Source organism: Biomphalaria glabrata, chromosome 7 (assembly GCF_947242115.1).
Source record: "Biomphalaria glabrata chromosome 7, xgBioGlab47.1, whole genome shotgun sequence".
NCBI lineage: Eukaryota > Metazoa > Mollusca > Gastropoda > Planorbidae > Biomphalaria > Biomphalaria glabrata.
In genome coordinates, this window is record NC_074717.1 from 301,991 (window position 1) to 326,421 (window position 24,431).

Sequence of the window (24,431 nt, forward strand, 5' to 3'; positions counted from 1 at the left end):
CTGGCGCCCTCGAAAGTTGTTCATAATCTAACCGTCTGACCTCAAGATGTTGTTTATAACATGACCTTCTGACATTAGCACTGGCGCCCTCGAAAGTTGTTCATAATCTAACCGTCTGACCTCAAGATGTTGTTTATAACATGACCTTCTGACATTAGCACTGGCGCCCTCGAAAGTTGTTCATAACCTAACCGTTCTGGCCACATGACACCTTGCTCAAGTTAGAGACAGATGACATCCGCCCCATAGATCTTGTGCTGGCCACATGACACCATGCTCAAGTTAGAGACAGATGACATCCGCCCCATAGATCTTGTGCTGGCCACATGACACCATGCTCATGTTAGAGACAGATGACATTAACATCATTCGCCCCATAGATCTTGTGCTGGCCACATGACACCATGCTCATGTTAGAGACAGATGACATTAACATCATCCGCCCCATATATTTTGTGCTGGCCACATGACACCCTGCTCATGTTAGAGACAGATGACATCTGCCCCATAAATCTTGTGCTGGCTACATGACACCATGCTCATGTTAGAGACAGATGTGACATTAACATCATCCGCCCCATAGATCTTGTGCTGGCCACATGACATCATGCTCATGTTAGAGACAGATGACATTAACATCATCCGCCCCATAGATCTTGTGCTGGCCACATGACACCATGCTCATGTTAGAGACAGATGACATTAACATCATTCGCCCCATAGATCTTGTGCTTGCCACATGACACCATGCTCATGTTAGAGACAGATGACATTAACATCATCCGCCCCATAGATCTTGTGCTGGCCACATGACACCCTGCTCAAGTTAGAGACAGATGTGACATTAACATCATCCGCCCCATAGATCTTGTGCTGGCCACATGACACCATGCTCATGTTAGAGACAGATGACATTAACATCATTCGCCCCATAGATCTTGTGCTTGCCACATGACACCATGCTCATGTTAGAGACAGATGACATTAACATCATTCGCCCCATAGATCTTGTGCTGGCCACATGACACCCTGCTCATGTTAGAGACAGATGACATTAACATCATTCGCCCCATAGATCTTGTGCTGGCCACATGACACCATGCTCATGTTAGAGACAGATGACATTAACATCATCCGCCCCATAGATCTTGTGCTGGCCACATGACACCATGCTCATGTTAGAGACAGATGACATTAACATCATTCGCCCCATAGATCTTGTGCTGGCCACATGACACCGTGCTCAAGTTAGAGACAGATGACATCCGCCCCATAGATCTTGTGCTGGCCACATGACACCCTGCTCATGTTAGAGACAGATGACATCCGCCCCATAGATCTTGTGCTGGCCACATGACACCCTGCTCAAGTTAGAGACAGATGACATCCGCCCCATAGATCTTGTGCTGGCCACATGACACCATGCTTAAGTTAGAGACAGATGACATCCGCCCCATAGATCTTGTGCTGGCCACATGACACCATGCTCATGTTAGAGACAAACGACATCCGCCCCATAGATCTTGTGCTGGCCACATGACACCCTGCTTAAGTTAGAGACAGATGACATCCGCCCCATAGATCTTGTGCTGGCCACATGACACCCTGCTCAAGTTAGAGACAGATGACCTTAACATCATCCGCCCCATAGATCGCAAGATCTGAAAGGGGAAACTTATTGTTTAAACACGAAACACGATAATAAGATAAGAGAATCACTCACACACGCGCAGTGCTTTTGTTTTTGTTAAAGTCTTCTTCTCCTTGTTTACGTCTGTCATTGGACATTTCCATAAAAAGGCGATACAACTATATGCGGCCATATCTGGTATATCCGGTGTATAGAAACTAAGGAAGCATTGATAACGTTGTTTTATTTAAAGGTTAGGCCTATATGATTTTTTTTACACACTGTAGCACTGTAGAGTTGAATTTTCGGAGCTCGTCCCTTGATAGCACTAAATAAGTCTAATATGGAGAAAGTCTTTTTTTTTTAATCCAATTATAAAATGCAAACCTTATCTAAGGGAAAGAATTCCACACTTGCAAGCATATTTCTCTATAATGTACAAATTATTTCCCTTATTCGATATCAAACAAAATAATTAATTACCTATATTCAAATGACTAATTGTTTAATTTTGTTTTTGATTTATTTTCTATTAGCTACAATAAATAATGGTTTCAATTTTCAACTTAATTCGAGAACGGGCGAGGTAGAAATAACATGTTCAATAACCTAAGGGGACGAAACTCTGCATATTTAGCCGTATCTGTGACTACTGATGGAATTAATTTCTCTTGTTAGTTTCAAACAAAATAATTATTTACAAGTAATTAATAGACTAATCGGATTATTGTTTTTTTTTTTAACTGATTCGTGTCTTGTCTTTGCCAAAGAATAATCGTGCAAAGTTTCAACTTGTTCCGAGAATGGCTGCTGGAGATATAAGGGGCACAAACTTTTAGCCAGACAGACAGATTGACAGAGTAAGTTGATATACGCTTCGTAACAATGGCAACTGACTAGTGTATTAAAGGAGATTTGATACGAAGATCAACTGTCACGCATTGAGCTATTGTTAAAATTATAACTCAATTCTTTTTACTTATCTTATAAAATACTGAGTAACTTCATTAAGAAATATAATTACGTCTAAATAGCCAATATATTAATCAAAGACTAAAAATTCCTTTGAGTTGTTGGTTTTCCTATCTGATTTAGACAACCCAATACATGCACTAAAAGCACCGAAAAGAAGGAGCACTTGTACGAATTAGTCCTAGCATATGAAATAAGAAATGTGTCTGTCTTTGTTTCTGGGTTTTGTGTTTCTCTGTATTCTTACCTTATGTCATAGATGTTCTCCTGAATTGTCTGAATTTAGTAACTTTGTTAGTAGGGTAACTCTACTCAAGTGTGAATATTCGTTTGTTATAAATGGTTACAAGGAGGGTTGCCTGGTGGTGCGGTATGTGCGTTCGGTCGTCTCGATGTTCCTCGGTTCAAACCCTGCCCGCTGCCATCCCCCGTCGCCCTGAGGGATGTTTGGACTAGAAAGTAAATCATCTTCAACATCCAAAACAAGTAAAACAATTTACAAACAAACATTTTACAAACAAACATTTTACAAACAAACATTTTACAAACAAACATTTTACAGACAATTTAGAAACTAACATTTTACAAATAAACATTTTACAGTCATTTTACAAACAAAAATTTTACAAATAAACATATTACAAACAAACATTTTACAAACAAACATTTTACAGACATTTTACAAACAAGCATTTTACAAACAAACATTTTAGAAACATTTTTAGAAACAAACATTTTAGAAACAAACATTTTAAAAACAAACATTTTAAAAACAAACATTTTACAAATCTCAAGGCTCAATTTTGCCTCAGTTTCTTTTCTTATTCTTTTGTTAGCAACAGTGAATCCATTGTTAGTGTCAGTGGCGTAGCTAGGAATCTGCCGTTCTTTGGGGGCCCTGGAGTTACTTCTTTGGTGGCCCCTGCATTTTGAGTAATATTTAATATTTAGTGTAAAAAAACAAACCCACTCATTTAGGGGCCACCGACATGTGGCCCCACCCTAGCTACGCCTCCGGTTATTGTTTAGTTAATCGTGAAAATCACCATTCGCTATTCCAAAAATACCGGCTCTAAAGTCACATTGGTTCTCCACTAAAAAAATGGGTTAGGCGGTCAAGCCAATCTCATGCAAAACTCATGCAAAGAGCTTTCATGCTACTGATTGAAGTGTGATGCCTCTATAGTTGGAGCAGTTAGACTTGTCACTCCTTTTGTATATGAGAATTCCAGTTTCAAGTTTCAAGTTTCTCAAATAGTGAATCATCGAGCTCCTCTCCTATAGCTTTTTTTTTTTTGGAATATTTACCACGGATCCCTCCGATACAAACCATTTGTCACCAAATAGCAAGCCATAGTGTTCTGTCCAGCAATTTTGTGTATCCGTCTTGCTAGTTAAAAGAGTGGAATCATCGGAAGATTTTAGCGGCGACGTAGTATGGTTACAGTCTGGTAAGATGAGAGCTATAGGCACATAGAAGCGACTCGTGGAAAGAGCGTGTGTCACCAGTGTTAGCATAAACCCGGATAGTTCAACTTTAAGCCACCATTTACTTCTATGCCCGGACCTTTGACTGTGGAGTGTTACAAGAAGCTTTATAGAGAGATCTGGCTGCATTGTCATTATTGTTTGCAAGAACAGAACAATAGCAGTTGTGCTTTTTCTTTAGCAGTTCTTGAATTTCTTCCTTGTTCTCCTCACACCAGTCTCTATTGGGTTAGGCTGACACGTCACGTGGTAACGTTTTTAGCTGGCTCTAGTTACTAACTTTATCATCTTCCCTAGGGCTTTCTGTGATCAACCTCTAGTATCCCCCTTAATTTCTCTTGTATTTTTGTCATCCTTGAGAATGTGTTGCGTTCATATGCGCTGCCCATTGTAGCCATTCGACAATAAGCAGTAATGTGCATATACTTGGGATGTTTCGTAGCACGCTTCACGGGCAAAAATAAGCGATTGAATCTCGTGTTTTTTAAAATATATATGATTCATCCCTTTATAAAAAAAAGACTTAATTACATCTATTCTTAGCATGGAATGGGTTGCCTGAGCCAGCCAGGAAAACCAGTGACTTGGTAGAATTTAAGTCATTGGTTAACAATCATGACTAAATGCATGACGCGTAGGACGTAGGACGTAATCATCTCTTTTTTTGAAGGTCTGCATTATATAAGATAAGTAAAATCCGAAGTAGATGGGTAAAGTTGGTTGTTGTGCTGGCCACATGACATCCTCGTTAATTAGCTATCAGCCATAGAATCGCAAGGTCTGAAAAGGTGTCAATATATTGATATTACATTTAAATACGTAAAATTAGATCTATGAGATCTTATGAAATGTGCAAAGCTATTGTTATTGTTGCAATTGACTTTCAAAAAACTATAAATAATTTTATATCCCGTTTATTTTTTATAAAACGAATGATGACAAAAATGACAAAATAAATAAATTAGCGTTTGTCTTATATTATTCTATAAAAGAGAGGTTACTTCAAAAAAGAAGATAATTAGATCTACGTCCGGAAGCTCAAAATTGGAACCAGTGAAATCTGCCCATGTGGAGTATCACCAGAGAATGCAGACCACGTCCTCCAAAACTGCTCTCTTTACCAAGAGGCCAGTATAAGTCATTGGCCCCAAATCACCCCAATAGAAAGGAAACTATATGGAGAGCTCCCTGATTTGGAAACCACTGCGCAGTCCATCTCATGTATTGGTCTACTCATCTGAACACTCCAACATAACAATGAGAACGAAGAAGAAGATCTACGTCCAACGTGTTTAATGTGCCATTCTAGTCATACGTGTTAATAAGTGACTTAAACTCTGCTAATTCGTTGGTTTTCTTGCTTATTCAGGCAACCCATTTCATTCTCTAATGGCACTACTTTACTCCACTAAAAAAAAAATTACGTCCATCTGGAATAACCTGCCCAGTGTGCAGCTGAATATTCCGGGCTAACATAGGTTTCAACAGCCACACGAGGAAGCACAAAACCCCAGTGCAACGCCCACAGACACCTGGATGACAAAAGTGGTCATCATGGAACAACGATGGACAAACTATATGATATATGATTCAGATCTCTTGTATGGCCAACTAAGCGAAGGAAAGCGCTCGCAAGGTGGTCAAAGAAAGCGCTTCAGGGACACCCTCAAAGTCAAAGCTTCTCTGAAGGCGTTCAGCATAGACCCAGGCACCTGGGAGACAGAGGCACATGACAGAGCATCATGGCGTCGCGCTGTGAAAACTGGCGCACAGGTTGCTGAGGAAAAAAGAACAATGCTGGCAGAAGAAAAACGCCTGAAAAGAAAGCAAGGCCCACGACACTAGCTCCAGCTGGAATAACCTGCCCAGTGTGCGGCCGAACATTCCGGGCTCACATAGGTCTCTCCAGCCACATGAGGAGTCATAAAACCCCAGTGCAAAGCCCTCAGCCCCCTGGATGACAAAGTGGTCATCATCGAACCACGATGGACGAACTATATATATATATATGATTTAGATCTAGTCGACATAACGCCATAACTTAATTTTTCGTTTTATTCAAGTCCTTTGTATAAGTAGCATAAAGTTTTTCTTTTCTTCTTCTAATAAAATTGTTATTTAATGAGACCTTAATCCTAATTATACCTAGACAGATCATATAATTTAATTTATATATCTTATTTTAGTATTTAATACGTACAAATAAAAATAAATAAATAAAATCAGCTGTCGTTGACGCGAAAAATTAAATTATAAACAATTACACCTCTCAACGATTTTCTTTACATGATTGATCCCTTTCCAAATAATTCTTTAATCGTCTCTTTTCAAAAAGATCACTGATTAGTCTAGGTCTAGTTAGTAAACTAAGATCCACCATGACAGTCTAATAACTAGGGGCCTTCGATGGGAAGTTTTACCCAAATTACTGGGCCACGGTTGTGGCCACTGATGTTGTGGACTACCTATAATATTCTAAGCATACGTTTTTTAATTGAATTCTAGACTAGACCTACGTCTAACTTACAGTGATGCCTTCAAACTTCAATCAGATTACACTAGACTACAGACATTATACTATTTTATACTCAATATAAATATACTGATACTCAGTGATAGTATGTGAGAAAACTGTCTAAGATCAGACAGTATGATAATGAGTATGGAGACAGACTGTGCAATGCTCAGAATGCTGGTAAGACCCTTACTAATACTAATAACAAAAGGACTGAGCCAGCCCTATTAATCCAGATTATAAATAATTCATGAATATGGAGGTAAATAATTAACAAAATAATTTTTCTTTCAAATCTAGCCATGATTAATGATAATGTTTTAAAAGGTCTCCGGTTCGAATCCCAGTAAAGGCTGGGATTTTGGATTTCAGATCTTTAGGTCATTCCACCCTTTGGGTTGGAAGACATATGATGCGACAGTTTCTGCGTACTAAGCTGATCCCCCATTTTGTTTGTAAGTTTACATTAGTAGCCTTACTCTGGCTATACTGACTATAGTAAATCTAGATCTAATACAATCGGGTTTAAGTTTCCAAAACACAATCTCTACTTTGACCTTTTTAGTGCATTAATTTAAACAAAATGCCTAGCTACTGCTGCATAAAAGGGTGCTCAAAAAAACTCATATACGTCAATAAACAAGAAAGGAATGAGATTTTTTAGCATTCCTAGACGACCTAGGCCTAGAACTTGGCAAGGCTCTAGGGATGAAGAGATTACTTCAAAAAGAGATTACTTCGAAAAGACTTGGCTGTTGTCCTGGGGAGGTTTGGACTACGAAGGAACTTCCAAAATGTAAAACATTTTACAGTACAATTTAGTGGATTTAATTAATTAATAAGATAAAGTAGATAGATCTATATTAACTAGATGATACAATAAATAGTTTGTCCATCATGGCTGAGGGCTTTACACTGGGGTTTAGTGCTTCCTCATGTGACTGGTGAAACCTATGTCCACCTATGTTAGTCTGGAATGCTAGTTATACTATATTCTAGTATAAAGACTAGATTTCATATCACTATGCTCCAACAATAGTGTATCACTTACTCCTATGGCTAAAGTCAAAAGTAAATGCTACAGATCTAGATTATATATCTTAACATATAGGATTTATAGGTAAATCTTCTCAGGCTACATTTAGTAGATCTACTGATCTAAATAGTAATTTAAAAAAACAACAATAAAGTAACATGTAGGTCAAATACAAGTTGTAAGTTAGAAATCTAATCACGATTCGTATCTATAAGGTTTTTTCATGGTCTAGATCTAAGACTTAAAACTGTATCTAGAATCTAGAGCTAGATCTAATAATTAATACAAGTCTAGATTATAAACATGCATCTAGATCATGATAGTATTATAAATAGTCTGTAATTGGTCTAGATCTAGTATAGAGCTTGAGTCAATATAAATAGATTCTACATAATAGTATGCTCTAAACATACATACTAGATTCCCACACATAGCATGTGACATAGTACTCGACTCTCAAGCTCTAGCTAGATTGACTAGAATCTTTCAATCTAGATTAGATTTAGATTTAACTTTTTAGAAATGATTTCCACAGGGGATGGGAATGGGCAGGGTTTAAACCCAGAACCATCTGTAAGTCTGAACAGTCCATTGCGCAAAATGCATGACCAGGCAGACATCTTGATTTGAATTACTAACTAAGATAGGCCTACTTTATAAAAAAAACAACTAGTTCTTGGCGTCCATTGTTATTCAAACAGTTACATAGTTACAAGAATTGATCTTGAAATAAAATGTTTTTTTTTTTTTAATAAACAAGTAAACTCTAAAGACCTTACGATCTATAAGGCAGATGATGTAAAGGTCACCTGTTTCTGTGGACTAGGTTAACGAGGATGTCTTGTCCAGCACAATGACCAACCACCTTTTAAATTACTTTTCCCCAACTAATGTCAAATACCATTTAAATCTGGTTGGACTTAGAGGTATCCCAAAATTCAAATTACCAGTCTTCAACGAGATTGGAACCTGGTACTCCAGGTTCCACTAAGGGTCTCTTGAATGAATAGATCTACAATTTTCATACTAATAGATAAGATAATAATAATTAATATACAAACAATACTTCAATTCATTTCTTTTATTTCCACAAATAAATGAATGCATTATATGATTTGAATAAATATATCTATATATTAAATTATATAAATATTTCTCATTGGATAGCTTGGATATAATACAGGTATAAAAAAAATGCACTGTCTCACATTTACATATATTATATATATATAATTATATTATAATTATTATATAATTATATATATATAATTTAATTTAACTACTATAATTATGAATGTACAAAAAATATTTTTTTTAACACACATTATTTCAAATATTCTAGGTAAACCTGCCTATGTATTAGCTGATATGTTCAAAATTCATCCCACAACTGCATCTAAGATATTCATATACTGTTTTGGATGTTATGTATGTCAACATGTCCGATTTGATTTTCTGGCCCAATAAGGAGAGTCTCAGGCCCAAAGAAATTTTTAGTACTTATGGCAGGAAGGTGACAGTAATAAATGACTGTTTTGAAATTTTCATTGAAAGACCTAGCAGCATTAAAGCACAGGCACAAACCTATTCTTCCTGTAAAAAAAATATTTGTAAAATGTTTTACATGTTTCGGATGTTCCTTCAGAGTTGAAGATAGTTTACTTCCTAGTCCAAACCTCCCGCAGGACGACGGGGGATGGGAGCGGGTAGGGTTTAACCCTCGACCGTCGATAAATCCGAACGACAGTCCAGCGCGCAAACCGCACGACCAGGCAGCCATCCTATAAACACAACATAGTAAAATATCTGATTGGAATAACAACTCAAGGTGTTGTCTCATTACTTTCAATAAATGAATTAAAAATATTTATACTAAGCTTTATAGTTTCTTTGGATTTAATAGCCTTTAAATTTTTATTTTTAGAAGTGATGTTGTTCACAAGAGAATCAAATTTAACTTTTTGTTTTTTAATGAGGTGAAGTCAATCTCAGAAACCTTAGTTGGCAAAACTTTTTTAAGCTCTGATGGATTTATCCAGTAAGATGACAACCTGTAACTAACTGTCTTACTCTCTTTTAGTCTGGTGTTTGCTTCCAGCATAAATAAAGTGGCTGCCACATGAGTGCAGGACTCTCCAAGTCCAACTGTACAAGAACAGTGGGCTGATGGAATAATACCATCTCGACTTATCCAGGGCTGCAGTACCTTTTCTGCTAACCACTGAGAGTGAAGAACCTAATGAAAAGAAAAAAAATAATTAAAAATACCTGTTCATATCAAGACATTGGTCTCATATACATGTAAATACAATGAATATCAAGATATTTAGTATAATATAACAATATTTATTACTTACCTTTGCTAGTGGTTTAAAAGCCATAATATCTTGAACCCAACCATCTAGGAACTGGTTGTAAGCTGCTAAAGTCTTGTAAGCCTGTAGACATTTTCAAAAGTAAAAATAGCGATAACATTTTAGTAATAGATGTAGAGCTCTTGTATAATGAAAAGAAAAAAAAATAATAAAAAATACCTGTTCATATCAAGACATTGGTTGGACTTCGAAGCGTCCTAAAAATATAGAAATTAAAAACCCAAGTCTACACCAAAAATTAAATCGAGACTAGTCAAGTGCTTCAGCCGCAACAGCCAAAAGGTTTGGGCTAAGGTGTAATTAGCTTCAAATTTTAAAGAGCATTTGAAAGTTGTAAAAGAAACACAGAACTAGTATTAGATCTAGGACCATTAGATTTATCAAGTTACTAGACCCGATGAGCCTAGTCCTAGAATAAACTTTAAAAAGTCTTCAGGCCTAGACTTAGATCTAAACTGGATAGTAAAGTTTTCTTTGGTTTAGAAGTTAGATCTGATCTAGATAATACTAGTATCTATTAATAAGTAACTATTATCTGTAACCATAGTCGTAGGACGTAATCATCTTCTTTTTTGAAGTAACGTCTGTATTATATAAGATAAGATAAGATAGTCCATATATATATTTATAAGTTATCTCTAATCTAATAAATTATAATACTAATATGTAATATGTAATATATATATATATATATATATATATATATATATATAATATTATAGATCTATCTTGGTGGTCTCTCAAGATTGCTTGCGGCTACCTATGGAGGGGGCTTGTGGTTCGACATTCGACTTGTGCAGAGATGTGTTTAATGAGCACCTAAAGGCAGCACTGAAAACCTTCCAGATACCCCTCCTCTCCGGTCCACCAATGAGATTGATTGGACCATAGCGCTCTGAGCATGCTATAAGCATGAAAGTAGTGCTATATAAAAGCTAAATTTATTTATCTTATCAAGTGACCTAGAAGTGAAGACTAGATCTAGCTATATCTATTAGATAAAGATTAAGTCTCATATGCTTAAAATATGCAGCAACAGAGATATGTAGATTTTAGATGTTATCTAGATCTATTCTATAGAGTCTAGATGAGATCTAGAATGACCTTCTAAGCCTAAGTATTATGTAGGCTAGACTCTAGATCTAGTCACACTCTAATCTGAGACAGGATGGCTGCCTGGTCGTGTGGTTTGTGCGCTGGACTGTTGGACGTTCGGATTTATCGATGATCGAGGGTTCAAAACCTGCCCGCTCCCATCCCCCGTCGTCCTGCGGAAGGTTTGGACTAGGAAGTAAACTATCTTCAACTCTGAAGGAACATCCGAAACATGTAAAACATTTTACAAACATTTTTACAAACATCATCCAGATTTTGTATATAATATATAATAGATCTATATAGCCATAGATCTAGATCTAGAATACTAGACCTTGAAGGCTTGAGTAAAGAGTAGATCTCTATCACAATCTATATGAATGTTGTATATATGTCTAGATATGCTAACTTAAATAGCTAGAATATAGATCTAGAATCTAGTCTAGATTAGTAGATCTAGATCTAATCTAGGTCTAACAATAAAATTGATTCGGAATACCTTGAATTCATCCTTTGTGATTGTGTAGGCACTTTCAGTAGAACAAGATTATAAGTGAAGAGATCTGGATAACACAAGGAGGGCAGCAAATCATTTTCTTTATTATGATGGCTTGCTTTCAAAGTGTAAGGATCAATATTATTTATTTCTGTAATTTCCTGACTATATCTTTCTTTGCTCGACTTATCCATGGTAAGTGCCTAAAAGCGTGTGTTGACTGTGCATAGAAACCAGATTTTTACCAACAATATGTGTGCCGTGCCCTGATCACATGACTATGTCTACCAACCTAAAGGTACCTGATGTGATGGGGAAGGTAAAGGCGGGTGGTTGTTGTGCTGACAACCTCATTAACCATGGGCCACAGAAACAGATGACCTTTACATCCTCAGCCCCCTAGATTGTAAGGTCTGAAAGGGGAACTTTACTTTGATTTACTTTAGTGGGAAAAAAAAGTTTCTTCTTCCATTTTTTATTCATTAAACACTGTTTTCTTGTGTTCTTTTCACTCAAAGAACTATAGGACTACTTTTAGCCTAATCAATTTGATGGAGGCGTGGTGGCTGAGTGGTAAAGCTCTTGGCTTCCATGCTGGGGGTCCCAGCTATGAATCCTGGTGAAAACTGGGATTTCTAATTTCTGGATGTTTGGGCTCCTCTGAGTCCACCCAGCTCTAATGGGTACCTGACATTGGTTGGGGAAAAGTGAAGGTGATTGGTCGTTGTTCTGGCCACATGACACCCTCGTAAATCATAGGCCACAGATACAGATGACCTTAACATCATCTGCCCTATAGACCACAAGGTCTGAAAGGAGAACTTTTTTAATCTGTTTGCTATAGTTATATTCAAACTCATTTATGCTTTCACTCATACTAACCTTTATAGATTTATGATTGCCCAATCCATGGTTCAACAAATTTAAAGATCTTACATGGCAGTATGATTAAAATGACAGTCTTTAAAGTCAACTAAAAAAAAGTAAAATTGAAAAAGATATAAAATGGAAATATTAATTGGGAGCAAATCACAACATTTTGAAATAGAAATGTACCAGCTACATCATGCTAGATGCAGTGGATACCAAGTCACAACATTTTGAAATAGAAATGTACCAGCTACATCATGCTAGATGCAGTGGATACCAAGTCACAACATTTTGAAATAGAAATGTACCAGCTACATCATGCTAGATGCAGTGGATACCAAGTCACAACATTTTGAAATAGAAATGTACCAGCTACATCATGCTAGATGCAGTGGATACCAAGTCACAACATTTTGAAATAGAAATGTACCAGCTACATCATGCTAGATGCAGTGGATACCAAGTCACAACATTTTGAAATAGAAAAGTACCAGCTACATCACGGTAGATGCAGTGGATACCAAGTCACAACATTTTGAAATAGAAAAGTACCAGCTACATCACGGTAGATGCAGTGGATACCAAGTCACAACATTTTGAAATAGAAATGTACCAGCTACAACACACTAGATGCAGTGGATACCAAATCACATCAGTGTAACTGGCAACTCAGATGTAGACTTCTTGGACAACCAGGGAAGGCTAACACCAACCACCTAGCAGGCTGTGAGCTTCCATAAGCAAATTACATTTGGAAAAAGAAATGTACCAGCTACATCACTCTAGAACACAGTGCTACATCATATGATTCAGCAGTCAATTCTAAAGAAAATAGACAAAGTAAAAAAGTAATATAAAAATCTAACTCCAAACAATGAAAACAACAACCTTCAAAGCAATGGAAGAGATCATTTTTTCCCTGGTTTCTCTGGACAAAATAAAAGAAATAATAATCCTTACTCAGTTTACTAAAATGAAAACCTAAGAGAGCTACCCACTCAAAACTTAAACCCACAAGTCTTGCACTCAAAACTAACTGAAAAGACCTCATTTCATACAAGAATCTCAAAGAAACACCACTTATAAAATATAATTTATGAATCAGTTAAACAGTGCAATGACTCTCTCCCCTGGGACCTAAGCTCTCTTTCTGCTGTAAGAGACAGTATTGAAAACATAACCAAAAAAATCTTATCACAATCAGAAAGATCTCAAGAAAATGGTGAATATTTTTCTACAAATCTAATAAACCAATAACTAGTGGGTCAATTATACAGATGAATCATCTTAAGAATCCACCAGTAACAGAGGAGCTGTCTTATTCAATAAATGGCTCAATTGAGAAAGATTAGAAAATTTAATTGCCACTGGCGATCTCTCATGCACACTTTCTAATGAATAAACATTTCTTTCTAATGTTTAAAAAAATCTGATGCCTCCTCTATCAAAAAAGTCAGGACAGCTCTTATAAATCTCAACAATAATAGCAAGAAAACTGTTCTCCAATGGATCCCAGCACACTTTCAAATAGAGGAGAAGAAAACTCTGACACTGCCCAAATGGAAGAATAACTAAGCAGTCTTAAATTCCATGGGAGGTGCAGTGGCTAAGTGGTAAAGCACTTGGCTACTGAACCAGGGTGCAGGGTTTGAATCCTGCTGAAGACTGGGGTTTTTAATTTTGGGATCTTTGGGCACCTCTTGAATCCACCCAGCTCTAGTGGGTACCTGACATTAGTTAGGGAAAAGTAAAGGTGGTTGGACACATGACACCCTCGTTAACCATAGGCCACAGAAACAGATGACCTTTACATCATCTGCCCTATAGACCACAAGGTCTGAAAGGGGTACTTTACTTTTTCTTTTCTTAAATTCCACTATACCCAGAAGACAATAGAAAAAGAAAAAAAGAGTAGTATAAACCAAAAATATAACAGTTGTCACTCAAACATCAGGATTAAGGATGTTTGTTACATTCTATCAGGACACAGTCAATGAATTATTTTTCACCTTTGAACAGGGCACAACATAATGAGGCAACACTTATTCTGAATGTTGAAACACGTGGCCTTGTTTTATCATGAGGCCCATACAAAATACTGGCCCCCCAACAGTCCTTTAGAATAAAGATTGTATGGAAAGTTGCCTGATCTGAAAAGAATGGAGTTCATCTTCAATAAATATATATATATCTGAACCCTACAATTTATAATGAGAACACAGAGAAAAAAAAACACAAACAGGATGTAATATTTAAGTTACACTTTTGTCACACAGTCTCATATTTGTTTATATTGACTTTAATATTCACATTTATTCAAATAAAATAGCTGTATATTTTATACATTTATCCTTAAAATGTGGTGCACTATTGGCCACTAGTTCAAATGTTTGATGTGTTTAAGGCTATATAAGGTTATAACTATTCCTTTGGCTCACATTGAATTAAAATCATACATTGTAATAATTTGTGTGTCTACATCCTTTTATTGTTTATTTGTGTTTTCAGGTGGTGATTTTATTGTTTACCATGGAGTTGTCTACTTTTCAAATTTTACTGACTAAGTTTTGTACAGTGACTGATCCATCTTCAGTTTCCGAACCAGTAACTGATATCTAAAAAAAATATTGCTTTATTGATGGTGTCTGGTCACCTCAGGTAATCTTTCTCTTTTTCTTTTAATATGTAAAGAAAATTATATGTATGTATTTTTTTTTATATAGAAATGGATACTGTTTGTCTAAGGTGGATACTGTTTGTCTAGGGTGGATACTGCATGATCTTTGCAGAAGTTGTAGAACACCTTTCCACCATGGAATCCATACATTGAAATGAAAATGTTCAGATTTTATCCATGATCACCTGTCTAAAGATTAGGAACTAGATATAGGTCTTGAAGTATTACACTTAATGATCTATTTAAACAAATAAAAAGAACTCTACTGTTTAACCACAAATCTTAATAAAATTTGGAAAGACCTTCACATAATCCTTGTTAATTTTTATTACCTTTTCAATATGTTTAATTTGTTGATTTTTTCTTGAAAAATGTGAAGTTTTGGATACTGGATAGACAACACTTATACCCACATTCTCATTATAAAATAATTAGTTTCTATTTTTGGACATTATGACAAATAATATAATCCATTAGCTTTGTGTAGGTATCAGAATGCTCTATAAAAAGATACTAGATTCAAGAAACACAAGGAAGGGAAAAGAGAAATCTATTGTACATAAGTAAGAAGTAATGGGATGCAGTATGCACAGTGGATATTAATTTAAAAAAAAGTAAAGTTTACCTTTCAGACCTTGCGATCTATGGAGCAAATGATGTCAAGGTTATGTTTCTATGGCTAGTGGTTAATGAGCAGGTCGTCATGTGTCCAGCACAATGACTAACCGCCTTAATTTTCCCCACCTAAAATCAGTTACCCATTAGTGTTGGGTTTCTGAGGGGCACCCTAAAAATTCAAAATCCCAATCTTCATTGAGGTTCAAACCCAGGACCCCATTGTTTTCCTATGAGGTACACAAATCCTTTAGCCGACAAAAAATCAAAATATTGATATAGAAACGAAATGTAAAATGACTGAGCTTTGGGCCCATGACTTTGAAATGCTAATATCTATGTATACTTCTTTATGTTGGCAGAGGATCAACATGATTTGTTCATTGAAAGACACTTGAAGGTGTAAGTTGTAAAAGGTTTTGAAAGACTTGCCAAAGCAAGGCATTCTTGACAGGAATAAACATTGGGAGCAGCTCTAGCTGACTCAGCTCAGAGGATGACATCACTGTTACATCTTTCTGTTAACAATGCATGGATTATCTTATCTTCTTCATTCTAGGGGAATTATGCATTGAGTGAAGACATCTTGCTGTAGAAGAGAAGAACAATTCAGATAGTTCACATGATTTACAATATAGCTTTGATTGTCTTATGTTAATGGCTGGTAAAGAACTGAAACATGTAGGCTGGAGATCACTTGATAGAAATCAAGGTAGGACTGCACTTTTGCACAGAGTAAAGTTGTAGCATGTAGTTACCAAGTGTAAAATAATATTCAAATTGCTATTAGCTAAACTAGTGAAACCTGTAATTTAACATACATTAACATTCTTTTCTTATTTGAAGTCTACTGTTAAATTTCAATTATAACATTAACCCTATCAAGTAATTTACAGGTCATGTTTCTGTCTATCAAGCTATTTACTTCTCATATTTCTATGTATTCTGCCATAAATTTCTATGAATGAATTCAGCCTTGAGTGGTATATTTTTGTCTGTATTTGCAAATACATATTTGTGTTGCTTTTTGTATTTCTGACTTGCAACTTCTGAATTGAATCTCCTTTCTTTACACAGAAATCTCTGATCTACATTGTATGAGAAAATCATGAAGTGGTTGTTGTCATTGATCCAGAAACTAAGTTGCAATCTGTCTTGATAAATATATCATACAGATTTAATGGTGGTCTACTCAACCCGAGGCGGCTTAAAGCAAAAACAAAAACAAACGCAGCAGTAATCAGAGACTTGCTATTTGCTGACGACTGTGCCCTAAATGCCTGCTCTGATAACGATCTGCAGAGCATCGTCAGTGACTTCTCAAGAGCATGCTCAGACTTTGGCCTTACCATCAATACGAACAAGACTGAAGTCTTATATCTACCTGCTCCTGGGAAAGCCTACTTGGATCCAAGCATCACTATAAATGGACAGGATATAAATGCAGTGGACAAATTCACATATCTTGGCAGCACACTCTCCAGAAATGGAAAAATCGATAGTGAAATCGACCTGCGTATCGCCAAGGCCAGTGCATCCTACGGCAGATTGTCTACAAATGTCTGGAACAGACGTGGTATCTCCACAAACACCAAGCTAGGGGTCTATAGAGCTGTCATCCTCCCTACATTGCTATATGCCTCAGAAACATGGACAGTGTACAGTAAACATGCAAAGAAACTAAACCACTTCCACATGACATGTCTGAGAAAAATACTAAATGTCAAATGGCAAGACAAAATACCAGAGTGTGTCTGCAAAGCATCCACACAATCCTGATGCAGTCCCAGCTGCGATGGGCAGGTCACGTCTACAGAATGGAAGACCACCGCATCCCTAAACGACTCCTGTATGGCCAACTAAGCGAAGGAAAGCGCTCGCAAGGTGGTCAAAGAAAGCGCTTCAGGGACACCCTCAAAGTCAAAGCTTCTCTGAAGGCGTTCAGCATAGACCCAGGCACCTGGGAGACAGAGGCACATGACAGAGCATCATGGCGTCGCGCTGTGAAAACTGGCGCACAGGTTGCTGGGGAAAAAAGAACAATGCTGGCAGAAGAAAAACGCCAGAAAAGAAAAGCAAGGCCCACGACACTAGCTCCAGCTGGAATAACCTGCCCAGTGTGCGGCCGAACATTCCGGGCTCACATAGGTCTCACCAGCCACATGAGGAGGCATAAAACCCCAGTGCAAAGCCCTCAGCCCCCTGGATGACAAAGTGGTCATCATCGAACCACGATGGACGAACTATAAGTTGCAATCTGTCTTGGTAAGCAGTATTGAAGTTAGGGTGATAGCTTTTTTGGTCACAATAATTTAATTTGAAAATTAAAGAAATTTTTTTTGCTTTAGTAGACAGATTTATAATCATTAAACATTGTTTTAAATGTCTAAAAGATTAATTAAAACTTGTAAAACTGTTGTGAAATTATTTTCACTGTTATCAGTATTTTTTATTCCTAGATTTATCACTGCTTTTAGTTTCCTATATAATCGTTGTGTTACTATTCAAATGTTGTGTAAACATGGGGGTAGTGTTGTAACCCTGCCTTGCACCAGTGCTTGAGGTGCGCACTAGCGCACTAGTGAACGTAAACAGGAAGAGACTAGAATGGAGAGAAGAACAGGGCATCAGGGATTATGAAGAGTCTGAATGTTTGGAAACTGAGAAGCCAGCTTTTGGTGCTGCCTGAAGGTTGTAGAAGGGACCTGGAATGAAGCGGGGAAGGCTGTCGTTGGTCCACATTCGGGTTGCTGTCTAAAGGACTGGTAAATTAGTAGAAAGACTCTGAGGAAGCTGAAGGATGCTATGTGTTTGTCCTAGTGAATAAACACCTGTCTTTATTTCCTGTTACACTGTGTTGAGTTGCCTGCCTATTCGTTGAGTGCCTAGCCGAGAGTTGCAACAATTGGTGTTATGACTCTACAATGCACGCTGTCATTAGGTGTGAGACTGCGCACCAGGAGACACAGGACAGAGACAGGAAATAAGAGAGGAAGTCAAGATGGCCGATGATTAGAGATGAAAACGACGCTTGTGATGTGATTAGTGTAATTCTAGATCTAGTTTCCTATTTGGTTATTAAACATTCTATTTTGTTACTTTATACTCCTTTCGTTGAGGTTATTTGGCTAAGTTCTAGCAATTGTTCTGGGTGGAAAGACATGCTCCAATTTGATTCCCTTTTCTGTAATTCATCTAATTCTCTTTGTAAAATATCTGTGTCTTGTGTTGTTTTTATTGTTCTATATATTATGCAATCGTCTGCAAATAATCTGACTTTTGTTCCTGAACTAATGCAATTTGGTAAATCATTTATGTAAATTAAAAATAGTGGTGGACCCAAGACTGTTCCTTAAGGTACACCTGAGTTTACTGTTATCGGTGTTGATTTAGAGCCATTTATTATTACAGTTTGTTCTCTCCCTATCAGAAAATCTTTAATCCACTGATGCAGTGGACCATTAATGCCGAAATATTTTAATTGTTTAAGCAAACTATAGTGGTGAACTTTGTCAAAAGCCTTGGAAAAATCTAGTAAGATAGCATCTATTTGTTCACTATTATCTAAACCTTTTGAAAAATCATCAATTAGTCCTATTAGTTGTGTTTCACATGATCTATATTTCCTAAAGCCATGTTGGTATGCGGTAAGAACATTATGTTTGTCTAAGTGGTTTATGATGTTGCTACATATTATGTGTTCTAGGATTTTACATGTGATGCTGGTAAGTGATACTGGTCTGTAGTTTCCTGGGTCAGATGTTTCTCCTTTTTTAAATAGGGGGGTGACATTAGCTTCTTTCTAGTCCTTTGGTACTCTGCCCTGGTTAAGCGATGCCTGAAAGAGTATTTTGAACACTGGGGCTAGTTCATTGCTTAGTTCTTTGAGTAATCTAGCTGGAATACCTTCAGGTCCAGACGCTTTATTTGGTTTGGTGTTGGCTAATAGTTTTTGAATTCCATTTTCTTGTACTACTAAATCTTCTATGTTGTCTACTTGGTTCAAATTAAGTAATATGTCTTTGTCTCCTGCGGCGGAGAATGCTGATGCAAAGTATTTGTTTAGGATGTTTGCTTTAGTTTCATTATCATTATGTATTATGTTATGTTCATCTTTTAAGGCGCTATGCCTGTTGTTTCCATTTTCTTAGACTTAATGTATGACCATAGGTTTTTGTTGTTATCTTTAGATATTACATTGTTTATGTATTCACTCTGCAGCTGTCTGCTTACTTTTTGGGTTAGGTGTTTAATTTTTATATACTTTTTGTAAACTCTTTCTGCCTTGGTTTCTTTAAATTTTCTATATAGGTTTTCCTTCTGTTTACAAAGCTTCTTTAGTCTATTATTAAACCAGCATTTATTTATTTTGTTTGATGTGTATTTAGTTGGTATATGATTTTCTATAATGCTTTTAAGATGGTTTTTAATGAAATTCCAGAGGTCATCGACTGGTTGGTTAATGTCTTTTTCTAATAAGAATGTTTGTTGAAAGTTTAATGCAGCTTGGTGTAGTTGTGTTAGGTTACATTTATTCCAGAGTAAAATTTTTCTTTGGGGTTTTGTATTGGCTACTGCTTTTATCTGACTGTGTATTTTTATGATCTCATGGTCTGATAGACCAGGGATAATATCACAATAAACGACTAATCCAGGTCTGTTGGTTAAGAAGAGATCTAATGTGTTGTTTAATCTAGTTGGCTTTTTAATGATTTGATATAAACTTAGGTTGTGTAAAATTTCTATGAAAAGCTCATTTATGTCCTTAGGGTTTTGGTGTTTATCTATGGTTAGTGTTTTCCAATTTATATCAGGTATGTTGAAATCACCCATAATCCAAAAAACTGCATTTTTATCTGTCTCTTTAAGTGTAGTAATCTGATTACATAGTTCCTGCATGTATTCTAAACTAGAATTTGGTGGTCTGTAAATGCTGCCTATTATTAGGGATGTTGAGGTGGTATTAATTTTACAAAATGTAGATTCTATATTTTTGAGTTAGGTAAGGTAATTTCTTCTGCTATAAGAGTGTTTTTTATTGCTAAAAGAACTCCTCCATGATTTTCAGCCCTATCTTTTCTAAAAATTTCATAATTACTATTGAAAATTTCTGCATTATAAATTTCAGTGAACGAATTGTGTGTCCCCTTACCTGTCAATTCTGTTTAGTGATGGTCAAGCTCAACTGATATTATTCTAAGCAGCTTTTATTCTGAGAATCATTCAACCACGGAAGCTGTGAAGGATATCTGAAATCCATTGCTTACTTGTCTAGCAGAAAGATTTCTATCCGTTTAGTGATAAAAGATTGAGATTAATTGTATACAACTTTTTGTAGTCCCTAAATAACACACTTTTATGCTCAAGCATTACTGTTCATGAATGGTTTAGTTTTCTTAATGCTGAGAGTGTTCATGAAAGAGGGATCAAAGGTCAATTTGGGTTATTGTTTTTTAAGACAACTTGCAATGTTTATTAATTTAAATTTACCAGGTACCTATTATTCATTTACTTTGGATTTTAGAATATTTGTCATTGAAATTTAAATAGGTATAAGTACAGTTAATCAACTACAGGATTCCATTAAAAAATTTAAATGCTAAAGAAATTTAAAAAGAAAACATTTCATTTTTGAGATTATATCATCTTTATGTGGAATGTTTTTTGAATAAATGGTACCTGTACAGGTGATTAGACCTATTAATAAATGATAACTGGATATATTTGTATTTGAAACCACTGGCATGTATTTTACTTGTTACTAATAACTTAATTTACTTTTTAATACATGCATTATCTTCTATTTTGAAGTAACATCTGTATTATATAAGATAAGATTATCAACTGTAGTTTTCTTTTAAGAGTTCTTTATGAAAATGTTACCACTAAACACTGCTATATTACTAGACTTTTTTCAACTATGTTTTGTAAATGAAATATTGTACAATGGCATATTTATTGTATTACATAATTAAGGTTTTTATAGCTATATATTAAAAACATCTCATATCTGATGTACTCTCTGCACTGAACAATTTTTTTTAAAGTGATAAAAATTTTGGTTTATTCATATCAAGTTTGGTTTGTTTGTATATATGTAGAATATGTATATCATAGTGAAAGCATTTATTTACTTGCATTTTAGTTTTTATAATCATTTATAGAATTCAGTGTAAATTCATTGTACATTGAACCTCGTTGGTAGTGACAATGTTATTAAGTTGACATGAAGTATTTATGTATAGTCCTGGGTGTTCACTACATTGTTCATTGGATGACTGCCTGACAGTGTTTTATCCCATGGGAACCAATAGATCAGCATGTCAATATATCTGTTGTATACAACTCTAGCAATAAATATTCTGATCAAGTTTATATTTTTGGAACAGAATATGCTAATGTGTTAAATACTTTTTTTTTTTTTTAAGAATAACAACTGGTACTTTATTTTATCCCTTTGTATCTTTCTTTTTTTTTTTTAATGTCTAAGTAGTATAACTTCTAATTTAATTGTCTCCTTTTTAAAATCAACCATCTAAATTAGGGATTGGCAACCTTTTTCTGTTGAGGGCCGCATTAAATTTTTTTTTTTTAGGAATAGAGGGCCACATATATATAATTTGTATTTACAACTTAGAAAAATATGCTAGCTGTCTATTCATTTACTTTTATACTGTATTAGACATTCAAATTGAGGAATTATAACAAGATTTAGCAATTTTTAAAACTAATTAAACTAATACTTTAAAAAATTTTGTTACTGTCTTTTTACATCACATTCATTCTTCACAACAATCCAGTTATACTTAATGTGAAGTATTTAATTGTGCATAATGTTCTGGAACTCTGGAACTAGCTTTACTAGTTCTTATCTTTGTGACTGCTGTTAAATTACAGCCAGTCAGCATCCACTTGTTCTTCTGGTTGCATATGTTCAAACAAAAGAAAATATTCTTGTGCATCCAAAAATGTCAAAGTTTAGCATCAAGTCTTTTTAAGTGTGGAAATACAGCTTATGCACCCTTCAAACTGCTTCTCTTTTGGGTCATAATTTGCTAGGAAGTATTTCCTCGGGAGCTGAATCAGCTTCTGTACTAAATGGTGAAGTGAGGATATTCAAAAATGGTTTAAGTTCTTGACGTCTTAACATTTGTTTTCAAATTCCATAAGTCTTGTTCTTTTCTTTTTACTAGAAATAGTTTCACCTTTCAGCAAAGGAAAATGTGTCACAGTCTTAGTTGACATTGCATGATCTAAAGTTCACATCATGTTAAGAGTTTAAAAGACACGTGGAATTCCTGATGTAGAAAACAGGAAGTAGAATGAATAAAGTTGACTTTGAGTTCAGTCAAGTCAGTAAGGTTTTGCTCCCGGTCCAGGAAGGTTGGACGTTGCTTCCTTGACTGGTGTATATATATGTATATAGCATGAAAGTCGATGGACTAATGATTGTTGATTAATTATATTTGAGAGTTGATTTCATCATGTGCTTATTGAATATTAAAGTATTATTCGTATTGCAATGGATATCTATAGTTGGAGCTCCAGTGTCACTAGTAGCAATTGTTCTTATTGTTACCCGCTGAGATGTGGACGTGATTTGTAACTAACATATATTGGATACTTTTGATACCGCTGTTATGTGGATAGGATTGTTATTATTTCTTGACTTGTAGCACTAACAAGGAGTGCAGTGTACTATTATTATTATTATGGTAAAATAAACTTCATGTTGTCTGCTGAAACGGACTTGAGTCAGTGGTATAGTATGTTTAACATTTACAAAATGATAAAACCTGTTTTCACTTGCTTGACTGGAGAAATGGAAAAGCTTGAAAAGATGCTCATAAATTTCATGATGTGCAAGTAGCCCATTGCAACTCTTCATTAGAAACATTAGTAAGAAAGCCACTGTCAGTGTCATTAAGGAAAAAAAAAATTTTCCTTGAGACCCCATACTCTTTTCAATACCTTGCCCATGTGGTACTTCTTGAAACTGTCTGTGGCTCTGATAAGTTTGATCACTGAGATGATTAGGTCAATAATATGTCTGATATTCACTGTTTTTCTCAGTCAAAGCATGGGCTCCATCAGTTGTTACACTTGACATCTTGTTCCAAGCCAAGCCAACCCAACACTTTCAACACAGTTCTACATAAATACTGGTCTGAGTGTGTGTCTTGTTTCGAAATATTACCAATAAGCATAATCTTCATTTGCTTAAAACTTTAGAGAATGTTTATTTAGCTTCTTCATCATAATTGATTGATTTGATTTTAGGCACATCGGCACAATTTAGGCCATTTAAGTATCATAATTGATAAGATATTTAAAATTATTTATTTTTAATATATTTGCATTTTTATATGTTTAATCTGTGTTAAACTCACCTGTGGGCTCACCTGAATTCTGTAGGTTTCCGCGGGCCGCAAAAAACACTTTGGCAGGCCGCATGTGGCCCGTGGTCTGTAATTTGCCCACCCCTGATCTAAATGAATTAAGTTATTTCTACTACTAAAAGTAATATCAGGACTACCAATGTACAACTAAATATTTATTTGTGCAGCACTTTCAGTTTTATTGTGATATCGTATACATTGATTTGATTGACTCATTTTGATGTATATGTATACCTTGCAATCAAAGTGGCATTCATTTTTTT

General features: G+C 35.7%; 1 protein-coding gene and 2 long non-coding RNA genes across 3 annotated transcripts; 1 reads left to right on the forward strand and 2 right to left on the reverse strand.

Annotated features, from left to right (window-relative positions):
* Positions 1-9,206: 9,206 nt before the first annotated feature.
* LOC129927303 (uncharacterized) lies at positions 9,207-10,065 on the reverse strand. The gene is made up of 3 exons (XM_056035755.1): positions 9,999-10,065; positions 9,600-9,877; positions 9,207-9,234 (listed from the first exon to the last, which is right to left on the reverse strand). Exons 1-3 carry the CDS (start codon positions 10,020-10,022, stop codon positions 9,207-9,209), a joined length of 330 nt encoding a protein of 109 aa, XP_055891730.1. The 5' UTR covers positions 10,023-10,065.
* Positions 10,066-11,609: 1,544 nt separating this feature from the next.
* On the reverse strand, positions 11,610-14,580 carry LOC129927259 (uncharacterized). The gene is made up of 3 exons (XR_008778903.1): positions 14,487-14,580; positions 12,490-12,580; positions 11,610-11,674 (listed from the first exon to the last, which is right to left on the reverse strand). It is a non-coding gene; the product is annotated as an uncharacterized LOC129927259 (long non-coding RNA).
* Positions 14,581-15,820: 1,240 nt separating this feature from the next.
* On the forward strand, positions 15,821-23,514 carry LOC129927258 (uncharacterized). Its single transcript, XR_008778902.1, has 2 exons — positions 15,821-16,481; positions 16,847-23,514. It is a non-coding gene; the product is annotated as an uncharacterized LOC129927258 (long non-coding RNA).
* The last annotated feature ends 917 nt before the right edge of the window (positions 23,515-24,431 follow it).